The 15,724-nt window shown below is 40.0% G+C and overlaps 1 protein-coding gene across 11 annotated transcripts in view; it reads left to right on the top strand.

The window, feature by feature from the left end:
• SENP6 (SUMO specific peptidase 6) overlaps positions 1–15,724 on the top strand; it is a 122,313-nt gene that overhangs the window by 89,881 nt on the left and 16,708 nt on the right. For all 11 annotated transcript variants that reach the window (XM_059701153.1, XM_059701151.1, XM_059701158.1 and 8 more), the window contains 2 exons: positions 7,369–7,491; positions 8,988–9,080. In XM_059701153.1, coding sequence (XP_059557136.1) covers positions 7,369–7,491; positions 8,988–9,080 — 216 coding nt within the window. The remainder of the gene's footprint in view (positions 1–7,368; positions 7,492–8,987; positions 9,081–15,724) is intronic.

The following is a 15,724-nucleotide window of genomic DNA, read 5'->3' as shown; positions in this document are numbered from 1 at the left end:
ATGAGTGAATCCATCAAGAAGACCTAGCTGTACTTATTGGGGATGTGCCATAAAACAGAGCTACAAAATATGTGAAGCCAAAACTGATAGATCTAAAACTGGTGAGGAACTTTTTTCTGCCAATGGCCATTTAGATATTTATAACATTATTCAAGGGCCATACAAAATTACCAAGTTAAAATTAACCTCCTATATTTGGTCAAACATTTAATTAACTTATCCCTAATGACTTGGCAGGGCCAGACCAAATGATTTCACTGGCCTTACACAGCCTATACGCTGGACTTTCCTCATCCCTGATCTAAAAGGAGAAAGTGAAAAACCCAAAAATATAACTGGAGAATTTAATTCCCCTCTCTCAACAATTTGATAGAACAACTAAACAAAATCAACAAGGATACAGAAGAATGCAACAACACAATCAACCCGTAGGCTTTACTTAACATTAGGGGGTAATATTATACTCTTATTTATGTTAACTATACCCCCCGTTATCAAAGATACTGTTTTTCCTTTTGAAGAGTTAATGGTAATGGAATATGTTTCAGTAAATTATAAGTGTGTTACAGATTTGCTGACAAGAGAAACTGCCCTAGATTTTAGATGCCTAATTTTGCAGATGTAGATCCCTTTGAGATCAAACAGTCATTCAATGACAAGTTCAGACAAAGCTCTTAAGCAAAATCAAAAGATGTTATCTCATACAAATATCCAATAAGCATATGAAAAGATCCTTGACATTATTAGTCATCAAAGAAAATTCAAAACCAAAAAGAGATGTCGCCCTACACCCATTAGGATGGCAACTATATTAAAAAAACAAAAGAAACAAAAAACAAACTAAAATAATGTGGACAAATGGCACCCTGTGTACTGCTAGTACAAGTGTAAAATGTTACAGCCAATATAGAAAATAGTATGGTGGTTCCTCAAAAAATTAAAAAAGAACTACCATGTGATCTAACAATCCTATTTCCGTGTATTTATCCAAAAGAACTGAGAGTAATGTTTCAAAGAGATTTTTGCACACCCATAGCACTATTCATAATAGTCAAGAGGTGGAAACAACCCAAACTGTTCATTGATGGATGGGTGATAAACAAAAGGTGGCTCAGTTGGATTGGAGCATTGTCCCATATGGTTGTGGGTTTGATTCCTACTCGGCACATACCTGGGTTGTGGGTTAGATATCTGATCAGGTGTGTACAGGAGGCAGCCAATCAATGTTCCTCACATCGATCTCTCTCTCTCTCTCTCTCTCTCTCTCTCTCTCTCTCTCTCTCTCTCACACACACACACACACACACACACACAGTAACAAATAATGCATATCCTCAGGTGAAGGTTAAAAAAAAAACAGATGGAGGAAACCTGTCACATGCTACAACCTGTGTGAATCTGGAAGATATGGAAAGTGAAATAAGCCAGCTACAAAAAGACAAGTACTATATAGTTCCACGTAGATAATTTGTAGTCAAATTCATAGAAAATGAAAGGAAAAATGGTGGTTACCTGGAGCAAGGAATTGTCATTTTTTAGATATAGAGTTTCAGTTTGCAAGTTTAAAAAGATCTGTTTCACAACAATGGGAATATACATAACACCACTGAACTGTACACTTAAATGGTTAAGATTGCAAATTTTACGTATTTTTCCATAATTAAAAAAAAGTTATCTCTTTTTTTATTTTCTTTTTTCTTTATTGATTAAGGTATTACATATGTGTCCTTATCCTTCCATTGCCCCAACCGCCCATTCATGCCCTCACCGCCCTGTTGTCTGTGTCCATTGGTTAGGCTTAAATGCATGCATACAAGTCCTTTGGTTGATCTCTCTCCCTTACCCCCTCCCTCCCCTACCTTCCCCTGAGGTTTGGCAGTCAGATCGATGCTTCTCTGTCTCTGGATCTGTTTTTGTTCATCAGTTTATGATGTTCATTATGTTCCATAAATGAGTGAGATCATGTAATATTTATCTTTCTCTGACTGCTGGACTATTTTGCTTACCTCTTAATCCTACTATATACTTAACAAACCAAACTATTGAAAAGTCTTAAGTGAATATATAGAACAACACTGCTGTTGTTGGATGAAGTGTTCTGTGAATGTCATTTAGGTCAAGTTGTTTGATATTGGACTTATCTTTGTCCTTAACTGATTTTCTACATACCTATTCTATCAATTATTGAGAAGGTTGTTGATTTCCAGTTTTAATTATGAATTTGTTAGTTTCTCCTTTTAGATCTATCGGTTTTTGCCTTATGTATTTTGAAGCTCTGTTGTTAGGCACATACATGTCTATGCCTTCTCAGAGATTGATCCCTTTATTATGTAGTGTCTCTCTTTATCCTTGATAATCTTTCTTGTTCTTAAGTCCACTTTGTTCAAAATGAATCCAGCTTTCTTTCAGATTATGTGTACATGGTTCTGTTTACATTCTAATGTATTTCTTTACCACTTTACTTTTAACCTTCTTAAGTCTTTTTATTTAAAATGTTTCCGTTTTTGGAAGCATATTGGTGGATCTAAAAACTAAGTTGAACTCCTAATATTTTATTTATATTTTAGTTTATTTCATACATAAATAATATATAATTTACATTACAGTAGACATTTTATAATCATTTGTTTATACTGTTGAAATTCTTTATATTTTCAGGAGACTCCTTGACATTTTATACTTATACTTTAAAACAAAATTTTTACAGTAAACTTGATTATCTACAAGTTCTATCTTTTCTAATGTAGATCAGTATTCCAAATAAGATTCTAACAAAATCCATGACTTTAAAATTTGTATATAGGGTGTCCAAAAAAAATGTATATACACTTTAACAGCTAATAGCTCAATTTTGAAAATGAAATGTATTTTAATAAACACTGGCCTTTATAATTATTCAAAGTGTATGTATACATTTTGGGGGGACACCCTATACTTGTAACATTCTTTTATATATATATTTTATTGATTTCATAGAGGGAAGGAGAGGGAGATAGAAACATAAATGATAAGAGAGAGTCATTGATCAACTGCCTCGTTCACGCCTCCCACTGGGGATTGAACCCACAACCCTGGCATGTACAATCAGAATCAGACCATGACCTCCTGGTTCATAGGTCGATGCTCAACCACTGAACCACACTTGTGACATACTTAGAAGGGAATTTTAAAAGGAAAACTTTTTTAAAACTTCACTGTTAAAATCAGTTATTCGGCTGTTACCAAAGCTTGCTCATTATTTTCTAACTCTACAAGTTAGAAACAAACTTTTAAGGTTTGTCAGTATTAAAAGATTTAAAAAGTCATTGCATCTAAAGAATATTAATAAAATGCAGAGAAGAAAAGAATTACTTTAATAAAAATTACTTTCAAACTCACATATTACTAGACTAGCAGAGTAACCTTAAAATAATCTTTTTACTTCATCCTATAGTTAAGTCATGATTTGATTGTTAGAATGTTCACTTTATGAAATACCAAGTGGACAGCTTTACCATGACATTCAATATTTAAATGATTTATACAGAAAGAAAAAAAAGTGCACCCAAATGGATGAAATTTCCACGAGATTTTTGTAATGAACTTAAAATTTCCCTTCAATTCGATAAGAGACATGGCTTTTCTAATTAAAGTTGATAGTTCTGACATATGTACATTGTACATTAAAAAAACTATATATAGCCACAGAAATACCAGTGGATGTATGCCAGATCAGAAAGACAAAACACTTTACAAGGCATGGATTTGTTTACGTATGAAGTTAGAGTCAGTTTTCTTAAATCACAAATAACTTTTCTTTTTTAAGTTGAATTATCCCTCTGTTTATTTGACTCACTTTTACAGAGCAGCCACTGAAGTTTGGGCTGGTGAAAGCTGCATGGTTCACCAATTATGATATAGCCCCTAAACTCAAATCTAGTTCACTGCATGCTCTGTTTTGAATATATTACTGTAAAATTCAGTGATTGATTTAAACTGTCATGAGATGATTCACTGTATTATAATTTCTTTTGTGGGGGCACACTGACTTGCTCTAAAGCAAGAAATTTTGTAATTGGGTCCTTTTCATCAGAACTTGAGCTTCAGAATGATAATATTATGCTAAGGGACATGTCTCTAGGTGTGCCCTCAGGGACATTTGCTGTTTCTATGTAAGATTTCATAAGGCTTTCAGATTATCCTCATCTACACTAATAAAAGAGAAAAATGGTAATTGGCGTACGACGATACCCTTTTCATTGGCTAATCAGGGCTATATGCAAATTAACTGCCAACTATGATTGGCAGTTAACTGCCAACTAAGATTGGCAGTTAACTGCCAACAAGATAGCAGTTAATTTGCATATGTAGGCACAATGCAGGGAGGCGAAAGGGAAAGCAGGAAGAAGCCCCCTGCCACTGACAGTGATCGGAAACCCAGGGGGGAGCTAAGAGCTGGGGGGCAGGGCAAAGGTGGCCCTGGGGCCGCCTTTGCCCTGCCCCCCAGCCATGATCAGAGAATCAGGCGCCTTTGCCGCCCTGGCCAGTGATAGCAGGAAGTAGGGGTGGAGCCAGCGATGGGAGCTGGACACGGTCGAAGCTGGCAGTCCCAGGAGCTAGGGGTCCCTTGCCTGGGCCTAAAGTGGAGCCCACGATCGCGGGGCCACTGCAGCTGCGGGTCCCCGCTGACGGGCCGGACGCCTCAGCCAGAGGCATTAGGCCTGGGCAGGGGCGGAGCCTGCAACTGCGGGGAGCTGGGGGTCTCATGCCCAGGCCTGACACCTCTGCCGAAGGCCTCAGGCCTGGTCAAGGGGCCGATCTGGTGATTGGTGATCGGAGGGTGATGAGGGTCAACTCCTCTGGCCGAGGCATCAGGCCTGGGCGGGGGGCGGAGCCGGGGATTGGGGGGATATGATGGTTCCCTTGCCCAGGCCTGAAGCCTGGGTCAGAGGTGTCAGGCTTGGGTGGGGTTGGAGCAAGCAATCAGAGGGAGATGGGGGTCCCCTGCCCAGGCATGATTCCTGGGCCAGAGGCCTCAGGCCTGGGCCGGGACCAGAGCCAGTGATCGGGGGGAGATGGGGGTCCCCTGTCCAAGCCTGACACCTCTGGCGGTGGCGTCAGACCTGGGCAAGGGGCCGATCAGGCGATCGGAGGGTGATGGGGGTCTACGCCTCTGGCTGAGGCATCAGGCCTGGGCAAGGGGCAGAGCCAGCAATTGGAGGGGTCTGGGGGTCCCCTGCCCAGGCCTGATGCCTGGGCCAGAGGCATCAGGCCTGGGCTGGGGGCAGAACCAGTGTTGGGGGGAAATGAGGGTCCCCTGCCCAGGCCTGACGCCTCTGTCAGAGGCGTCAGGCCTGGGCAAGGGGCCGATCCTGCGATTGGAGGGTGATGGGGTCAATGCCTGAGGGCTCCCAGTATGTGAGAGGGGGCAGGCTGGGCTGAGGGACACTCCCCCCCCCCCCACACACACACACACACACACAGTGCACGAATTTCGTGCACCGGGCCCCTAGTTTTAATAAAATGCATATGGTCATTAGCTTGATTTTGAATAGTTCCTTTGAGGATTTGTAACAAACAAATTTAATATTTCATAATTTTCCTTTGTGATATCAAGGAACCATTGCTATTTGTTTTGAGGTAGACCTAAAGAAAAAACAACTAAGGCAAGGAAAAATTATAACCAATATAAGATCCCTTTTAAGTTGCATTGTTGCAATCTTAACACTGAATAGGTTTTTCTATTTCTTTTCGTGTTTGTTTGTTTATTTTTTAAGTAATATATGGCTAGGTCTTTTTGGTTTATTAACTGAATTATTTAAAACTAGAGGCCCAGTGCACGAAATTTGGGCACTTAGGGGTGTCCCGCAGCCCAGCCTGCACTCTCCAATCTGGGACCCCTTGGGGGATGTCCGACTGCCGGTTTAGGCCCAATCCCTGTGGGATCCCTAAACCAGCAGTCGGACATCCTTCTCATAACCAGGGACTGCTGCCTCCTAACCATTCACCTGCCTGATTGCCTCTAACCACTTCTTCCTGCCAGCCTGATCACCCCCTAACCACTTCCTTGACAGCCTGATTGATGCCTAATTGCTCCCCTCCCAGCCCAATAGCCCCCAACTGCCCTTCCTTGCCGGCCATCTTGTGGCCACATGGGTGTGGCCATCTTGTGCAAAGGTGTGATGGTCAATTTGCATATTACCTCTTTATTATATAGGATAAACAGCACATAAAAACAATAGGTATATTAAGATACTAGGGGTCCGGTGCATGAAAATTCATGCACTGGAGGGCGGGGGGTCCCTCAGCTCGGCCTTCCCCCTCTCACAAGTCCAGGAGCCCTCAGGGGTGGGAGGCAACCCGGCAATCAGGAGAAGGCAACACCTCATCATACCTCTGCTGCTGCCACTGCCGGCAGTGCAAACCTTAGCCGGCCCTGGTTACCTGAGCCTTCGGCGGCTAGGCAGCCGCCATCCAAAGCTTGCCTGCGCCTCAGGCTGGCCTTTGGCGGCTGGGGGACTGAGGGGACTAGAGGACTCCGGAGGCAGGTACACTGAGCGGCCGGGCCTGCCTGGGGGTGTGCCCAGCCTTGCTGCATGCCTGCCGCCTCGGTGAGGCTGAGGGGACTGGGCGCCTCCATCTTGTGGCTATGGGTGCTGTCATCTTTGAGGCCGTGGCAGTCAATTAGCATATTCCCACTTTATTAGATAGGATAATGGACATAATATACAATTCACTCATTTAAGGTGTACAATTCAGTGGTTTTAGTATATTCAAACATTTGTGCAATCATCATCACTGTCAGTATTATAATATTTTCATTCCCCCAAGAGCCCCAATAACCATTAGCAGTGATTCCTCATTTTCCTCCAGCTCCAGTTCCAGCATTAAGCAACCACTAGCTCTTCCCTATCTATGTGGATTTGCATATTCTGAACATAACATATACATGGAGTTATACAACATGTGCTCCTTTATGACTAGCTCCTTTCACTTAGTACGGTGTTTTCAAGGTTCTTCTATTTTACAGCAGGTATCGGTGCTTTTTTGTTCAGTATATTTCATTGTATGGATATATATCACATTTTATTTTTCCATCATTAGTTGATGAGCGTTTCTGACATTTCCACTTTGTGGCCATTATAAATAATGATATGAATGTGCCCTTGTTTTAAAATATTAGATCTTTCAAATCACAGTTTTACTCTCAAATATACTTTTCATTACTTGAGAATTATCTGGTAGTTATTATCTAGAATATGAAGTCAACTCTGCTTCTTTCAGTTGTAAGGAATAGAAATTGATGGTGGCTAAATTGATTACTGCCTGCCTGTTAGTGTGAGGTAAACTGCTATATTCACTATATTGGAATTATTTTTTATAAAATAGATATTTGGTGCTTGAAAAACTGAAGAAAGAAGATGCTGACCGAATTCATATATTCAGTTCTTTTTTCTACAAACGCCTTAATCAGAGAGAAAGGAGAAATCTCCATGAAACACCTAATCTATCGTAAGTCAAGCTCTTTGAAAATGTTGAACAGATGTAATAAGTTACTGAAATTTAACTCAGTAAAAAAATCACTTATTTGTGCTCTGGTCAGTGTGGCGGAGCTGGTTGAGAGTTCTCCCATGCACCAAAAGGGTCCCATGAACCAAAAAGTCACCAGTTTGATTCCCAGTCAGGGCACATGCCTGGGTTGCTGGCTCAATCCTCTGTAGGAGGCAGCTGATAAATATTTCTCTCTCTCTCTCTTTTCCCCTCTCCAACATCAATGAAAACACATTTTTTAGAAAATCACTTATTTGTATTGAGGCAACATAATCTGTTACTAACAAAATCATAATATTGGATTGTATCCAATATAAAATGTGGATCAATATCCACAATATTCTAAAACCTTAAGAATATGTAGAATTCATAAAGGTTTTAAGTGTAATATTTAAATCAGTATTTTCCCAATATGCCTGATGATTTAAAAAAAATTACTTGGATACTTATCAAATATAGATTGCTTTATTTTACCCTAGATGTTCCATACTATCTATGAAACCTGTGAATTTGTGCTTTTTTTTTTATCCTCACCTGAGTATATTTTTTCCATTTATTTTAAAGAAAGTGGGAGAGAGAGGGAAAGACAGAGAGAAATATTGATGTGAGAGAAACACATCAATTGGTTGCCTCCTACACTCGCCCTAACCAGGGCCCTGGCCAGGAATGAGTCTGCAACCTAGGTACGTGCCCGTGATTGGAATCCAACCCAGTACCCTTCGATCCACAGGCCGGTGCTCTATCCATTGTGCAAAACTGGCTAAGGCAAGTTTGTACTTTTAGTAAGTTCTTTGGATGTTTCTTCTCAGATAAGTTAAGGAAATACTATTCTACATATTAGGCTTGATAGGCCTGTGTACTTTTGTTTATAATTCTCCTTTAATGATTGCATCCAGCTCTAATACTTACTTAGTAATTGATCAAAATATACACATAAAGAGTTGGTATTTTTTTTTATCATAAGTTGCTGTTAAATGCTTAAATTGAAGGCTGATGTGGATAACACAAATAGTATCCACTAGTTCAGTGATTCCTAATTTTCATCTTAGAGTTGATGATAGTGATTGATTTTGACCAGTGGTCATAGTGTATTCTTCTTCATCTACTGTAAGATGATGTCCACTTTTTTTTGCTCTTTCTTTTGCTGTTCTCATTGGTCATGGTCTGATTTGCTTCTCAATCTGATTGCTTGTGCCATTTCTGCAGTAATAAACAATAATAACACTGATTTACTCTAGTATATAGTAGCAGGAATTAAATATCTCTTTCTTCCAGATTCAGTGATGGGCAGTTTCTAGCTCTATCTCAGATATTTTGTTTTCTTTCTCCAGCTTGTTAAATCATCTTTTACAACTATTCTGTTAACAGCTTCATATTCGTAATTTATAAATTGTTGCATATAAGTTGAAGCACTAGGAACATTTCAGAAACTTGATAGTCTATGTCTTGTCTTACAGAATACAGCAAAAGCGGCATGGGAGAGTAAAAACATGGACCCGGCATGTAGATATTTTTGAAAAGGATTTTATTTTTGTACCCCTTAATGAAGCGTGAGTAAGAATTCCCTTTCTGTAAAAGTGACAATTTTTAGAAAATATGTTTAGCATGTGAAGATTTCATCCATTTTAAAGTTCTTGAAATTTGTTCTGTATGTCTATACTTATACTGTCTTTTTAATGATAATAGATGCAGTTTTCCAGTAAATCATGTAAGATACTGAATTTTACAAAAACTAGATGAGATATTTCTAATTTTGTCTTAGTGGTCAATGTAGAATAATGTTAATTTTTAAAATGGTGCTGCTTGTGGTCTAGCAAACATCATATGGAAAAAGCTACTTTGCCCTAGCCAGTGCGGACACACATGTACAGTGCAATTGAAACTTCGTGGCCCATGTGCAGAAGTCAATATTTTGTGGAAGAGCCACACTCAAGGAGCCAAAGAGCGCATGTGGTTCGCGAACCGCAGTTTGCCGACCACTGCTTTAGCCGGTTTGGCTCAGTGGATAGAGCGTTGGCCTACAGACTGAAGGATCCCGGGTTCAATTCTGGTCAAAGGCACATGTCCGGGCTGCGGGCTCTATCCTCAGTGGGGGCCGTGCAGAAGGCAGCTAATCAATCATTATTTCTCATCATTAATATTTCTATCTCCTTCTCTCTGAAATCAATAAAAATATGTTTAAAGAAAAAGAAAAGGCTACTTTATACAGAAAGATGATTAGGTCCCATAGAAGAATTTGAATTCTTAGTTTAAAACACATTTAGGCTCTTAACCAAGAAAAAGAAGAAAAGGTAGCTAGCTAGATTTTTGTCATTTTCTCAAGTTGAAAACCATGCTGACTACGCAGTTATTTTCTGAGTAAAAGGGGGTACTTAAACATTTTGTGTTATTTTCCCCCAAAAGAGGCATTGATTTATAGGATAGTATTATTAGACTTAAATTTGTTTGTATTTCTTTTGTTATTGTTGTTTTCCTATGCTCTCCAATCAAACATCCCCGGGAATACACTTGTAGTTGGATAATTTTGGGCTTATTACTTGTATCAAAGGAGAACACATACCATAGACAACCATGGAGCCTCTCAGTGCAAGTGTGTTTTAAAAAGCCTATAACAAAATTTGGGCTTTAGTTTGGTGACTTGGGGAAAGATCTAAGAAAGCAGTGGTTTGCTTGGGTAAAGAAGTAGCATTCACTCATTGAGCAAAAAAGGGAATTTTGATATTTGGGGGGTTGGTTTTTGTGACCTTGTTTGTCTCTGCTTAGACAGATTATGAAATGGCCTTGCTTTGCCTCATTTTATTATGGTTGTAGAGTAGCCTTGTCTGAGTTTGATGTTCTGTGAGATTATTTATGTCTAATAAGCTTAGCTGTGCCAGGCTAGCTTCTGAATATTTTTTTTCTCACTTTGAAAAACAAATTCACTGTACAGTATAATCAAGCTATATTTATTTAAAACCCTGCTTTAATTATAACATTTGTGCTCTTTAATTAGCTCAGCCAAAGATAGGTAGGCTAGGTCAAAATATTGGTTATGGCGATAAAGCCCAACTTTAATATATATATACATATATAAAGTCAAACACTTTAAAATTAATCTTCACTTTCTTTTTTATTAATTAAATCTTTATTGTTCAGATTATTACAGTTGTTCCTCTTTTTACCCCCATAACTCCCCTCCACCCAGTTCCCACCTCACCCTCCTCCCTCACTCCACACCCACTGTCCTCATCCATAGGTGCATGATTTTAGTCCAGTGTCTTCCCGCATCCCCCTCACCCCTTTCCCCCCAAGAATAGTCAGTCCACTCCCTTTCTATACCCCTGATTCTATTATAATCACCAGTTCATTCTGTTCATCAGATTATTCACTTGATTTTCAGACTCACTTGTTGATAGGTGTGTATTTGTTGTTCATAATTTGTATCTTTACCTTTTTCTTCCTCTTCCTCTTCTTACAGGATACCTTTCAGCATTTCATATAATACTGGTTTGGTGGTGATGAACTCCTTTAGCTTTTCCTTATCTGTGAAGCTCTTTATCTGACCCTCCGTTCTGAATGATAGCTTTGCTGGATAAAGTAATCTTGGTTGTAGGTTCTTGGCATTCATCACTTTGAATATTTCTTGCCACTCCCTTTTGGCCTGCAAAGTTTCTGTTGAGAAGTCAGCTGACAGTTGTATGGGTACTCCCTTGTAGGTAACTGACTTTCTTTGTCTTGCTGCTTTTAAGATCCTCTCTTTGTCTTTTGATCTTGGCATTTTAATTATGATGTGTCTTGGTGTGGTCCTCTTTGGATTCATTTTGTTTGGGGTTTTCTGCGCTTCCTGGACTTGTAAGTCTATTTCTTTCACCAGGTAGGGGAAGTTTTCTGTCATTATTTCTTCAGATAGGTTTTCAATATCTTGGTCTCTCTCATCTTCTGGCACCCCTATAATTCGGATGTTGGTACGCTTGAAGTTGTCCCAGAGGCTCCTTACACTATCTTCATATTTTTGGATTCTTTTTTCATTTTGCTTTTCTGGCTGGGTGTTTTTTGCTTCTTCATATTTCAAATCGTTGACTTGATTCTTGCGATCCTCTAGTCTGCTGTTAGGATTCTGTATAATATTCTTTATTTCAGTCAGTGTATGCTTTATTTCTAGTTGGTCCTTTATCACAACCTCGAGGGTCTCATTAGATTTCTTGTAGGCCTCATTAAGTTTATCTGCAGTTTCTAGAAAATTCTTCAAAAACCTTAAAAGTGTGGATTTGAACTCTATATCCAGTAGTTTGCTTTCCTCCATTTCTGTCATTTGTGTCCTTTTTCTCTGTCTCTGCATTTTTTATGCTTCCCTGTGTTGATAAAGTGGTTTTCTGTGCTAAGTGTCTTCTAGAGCCCATTGGTTCAGCCTCCCCAATTACCTGAGTAGGACACTCTTGATGCACCCCCTTGTGGTCTTTGTGCACAGTCTTGTTGTAGTTAAGCCTTGATTGTTGTAGGTAACACTCGGAGGAATTGACCTCCCGGCCAGTTGGCTGTGAGAATCAGATGTGTCTGCAGTGGAAGAACTTCTGTGCTGGAGACATCCCTCCGGGGCAAGACTTGCTTCAATGGGGCTTTGGTGCTTGCAGAGTCTGCCCCCTGAGTGTGTCCTTTATGGTTCCACGGAGCTGCAAACTGGATGGTCCCACTTTGACCTCTGGGTACACTGGCTCCTGGATCACTAGGGAGGTGCTAATCTAGCCTCTGCCTTAGGCTATCCAGCAAAAGCCTCCCTGCAGGGCTTGGGCGGGGCGGGTCCCACGGGATCAACAGGGCGGGGCTAGCAGTTATGGCTGGTCTCAGAGGCTCCACTTCTCAGTGTCTCAGCAACCACTGCAAGCCCCTCTGAGAGAAAGTTGCCCTCGAGTTCTGACCGATGCCAGACAGTTCCGCTTCTCCCGTATGCGTCTGGGTCCCCAGAGACTCGCCCGGAACTGGAGCTCTGAGCCTGAGAATCCCTCCCGATTGAAAACGACAATCGTGCTCTCAGCCTCCAGCATCCTCCACATGCTCCTCTGTACCTTAGTATTTTACTTCCGCACTGCACCTCCTTTAAGTCTCGGTATGCTTTTCTCTTTCCTTCTAGTTGTAGAATTTCCACTCAGCCAGCCTTCCTGTTTTTCTGGATGATGTCCGTTCCATCTTTTAGTTGTATTTTTGAAGTGGTTGTTCGAGGCAGCAAACTCCGGTATTCACCTATGCCGCCATCTTGGTTTACCCTTAATCTTCACTTTCTTCATTCTTCTCAAAATAAGGTTTATTGTCATATATTTGTTATATAAAGTAATTTGTAAGCTGCCTAATAGGTGAAATGGAGAATATCTACTTACATAAAAATGATGGGTGGTGTTCATCACGACCTGAACCGCAGCAACCAAGCAGAAGGAAGTCAGTCCCTCAGGGGTTGTCTTGTCAATGGCTGTGCCCTCCCCTGAGCTGTTTCCTGTAAGGGCAGGGTTTGAGGCAGGTACCTGCCCTGGGAGCGTGGAGGCATATCTTTCTAAAGTGTGCCGAGCCAGCACAGCCAGGGGTGAACCTGAGTTGGGGCAGCTGAAAGGCTTAGAAAAGACAGACAGGAGAATGAAAGCTGGGTCTTGGTGGGACGCTGCTTCTCTGAGAGTGACCACGCCCACAGCCATTCCTGTATTTTATAGCAGATGCTACAAGGCAAAGTAAGGGCATGACAAAGATGTTCACAACATTTTCCTAGGATTCAATCCTCCTCAGCTACATGCACCTGAACTCTATCAAACCTATATCACTCAAGCATGTGTGGCCATGTGTTCGGACCATAGGTTCAAGCTTACAACTACAGCTGTTGGCTATAATTGTGCTGGGAGGGCCCCGCCCTCCAAGCTGGGACTTGCACGTGGCAATGAGAGGACTGTGCCCTCTCATCAGTCCAAGGCTTGAACCTGTCCAAAACACTGTAGTGGCTCCCCACAATAAAGTTTTAATTCTGTTTCTTTGTTACTAATGTTGTGGCCCCACCCCATAACAAAGAAACAATTTCCGGAGGATGAGGCCCAGGATCAGGATTTTAAAAAGATTCCCAGGTGATTCTAATGTGCAGCCAAGGTTGAGAACCACTGCTATAGATAATATTAAAAATATATCTAAACGTGCAATTCTTTGTCCAAAAAATGAGCATGTTCAAAAATTAAAGGAAGAAAATTTGGATATACTCGATGGAGATTTTCACACATATTTGCGTGATGATTCCATTGATTACACAGATGATGCTGTAAAGGAAAATTTTCCCATCAAATTTCTTAATAGTATTACTCCTTTGGGAATGCCCTGTCATAAATTAAAATTGAAAGTGGGTGCAATCATCATGCTATTGATAAATCTCAATAGTAACTGGGGTCTTTGTAATGGTACCAGATTTATTATCAAAAGATTACAACCTAACATTATCGAGGCTGAAGTATTAACAGGATCTGCAGAGGGAGAGGCTGTTCTGATTCCTAGAATTAATTTGTCCCCATCTGACACTGGCCTCCCATTTAAATTGATTCGACGACGGTTTCCCACAATGCCAGGATTTGTGATGACTATTGATAAATCACAAGGACAAACTCTAGACAAAGTAGCTATTCCTACCTGAACCTGTTTTTGCACATGGTCAGTTATATGTTGCTTTCTTTCGAGTTTGAAGAGCATGTGATGTTACAGTTAAAGTTCTAAGTACTTCATCACAAGGGAAATTAGTCAAGCATTCTGAAAGTGTTTTCACTCTTAATGTGGTGTACAGGGAGATATTAGAATAAGTTTAATCACTTTATCAGTCATTGTTTGCATCACTGTTGTTTTCATATCATGTTTTTGTTGTTTTCATATCATGCCTCTGTTATATCCTTTTGTTACTGTTTATTTATTAATAAATTTATATATTATCTTCATATACATTTTACTAATTTCCTTTCATCTCACACTTCTATTATAGAGAAAGGGCAAATAGCAATATTAAAATATCTCTGCTAATCAATTCCCTTTTTAAAAAATATATATTTCATTGATTTTTTACAGAGAGGAAGGGAGAGGGATAGAGAGAAACATCGATGAGAGAGAAACATCGATCAACTGCCTCCTGCATACACCCCACTGGGGATGTGCCCGCAACCAAGGTACATGCCCTTGACCGGAATTGAACCTGGGACCCTTGAGTCCACAGGCCGATGCTCTATCCACTGAGCCAAACCGTTTAGGGCAATTAATTCCCTTTTAATGTGCACGAATTTCATGCACCAGGCTAGTAGTGTGTGTATGTATTTGTGTGTGCGTGTGTGTGTGTGTGTGTGTGTGTGTATGGCCATTTGTCAGAAACGAATTATAAAAATTTTAAATAGACATATAATTTTGAAATACACACAATTTGGCAACAGAGGCACATCCTTCTTAGTCACTCTATCTGATGTGGATAGAAACTATGATTAGTAGTGAAAAGTAGAGAATGAATAAAGATGTGGACCCAGAAAATGATTCTGCAAGAGTACTATGCCATTTGTGCATGGAAGAATAGCCCTAATTCATGAGGGTGCATTTTGTTTTATTTTTAAGAGGTAAGCCACAAGTATTTATACACACTGATTGTATTACATAGACTGCCATATATTTGTCATTTGTTTTATTTTCAATTTTCCAATTAAGAACTATTTGTTAAAAATTGTCCCAGTAATTAATAAGGGGCAGAAATTTGATATTTGGATCTAATCCATCTTCAGATACGTGGAATTACCTGTTTTAGCCTCTTCTCCCACTGGTGATTTAAGCTCAATGTAGCTGCTATTAAAAGGATCATTAAAGCAAAATGATGGCTCTTAGAGGTTGAAAGTGATCTCAGCTGTTTCTTCCAGCTTTCTTCTGTCAGCTAGGTGAAGAAAGAATTTTCCTACTTTTTCAGTGAGGCATTAAAAAATTTATAGCTTATATCTACATTGTCATAACTGAGAAATGTTAAAAACAGTGATAAACTTAGGTTATTGCTGTAGGTGGAGAGTCACTGTTTAATCAGCTTTAAAACACATTTTTTTCACATTTTAACATTTCTGAAATTCAGATGTGACATACAATTAGCTGTGTCTTAGAGTTCAAGTGAGAAAGTTGGTGTGCTGCTCTTTCTACCACCCTAATCTGACCTAAGTCCACAGGATACTGAGGATTAGTAATT

This window comes from Myotis daubentonii, chromosome 6 (genome assembly GCF_963259705.1).
Source record: "Myotis daubentonii chromosome 6, mMyoDau2.1, whole genome shotgun sequence".
Taxonomy (NCBI): domain Eukaryota; kingdom Metazoa; phylum Chordata; class Mammalia; order Chiroptera; family Vespertilionidae; genus Myotis; species Myotis daubentonii.
The sequence above is the reverse complement of the archived record's forward strand: the minus strand, read 5'-3'. Positions and strand labels throughout refer to the sequence as shown.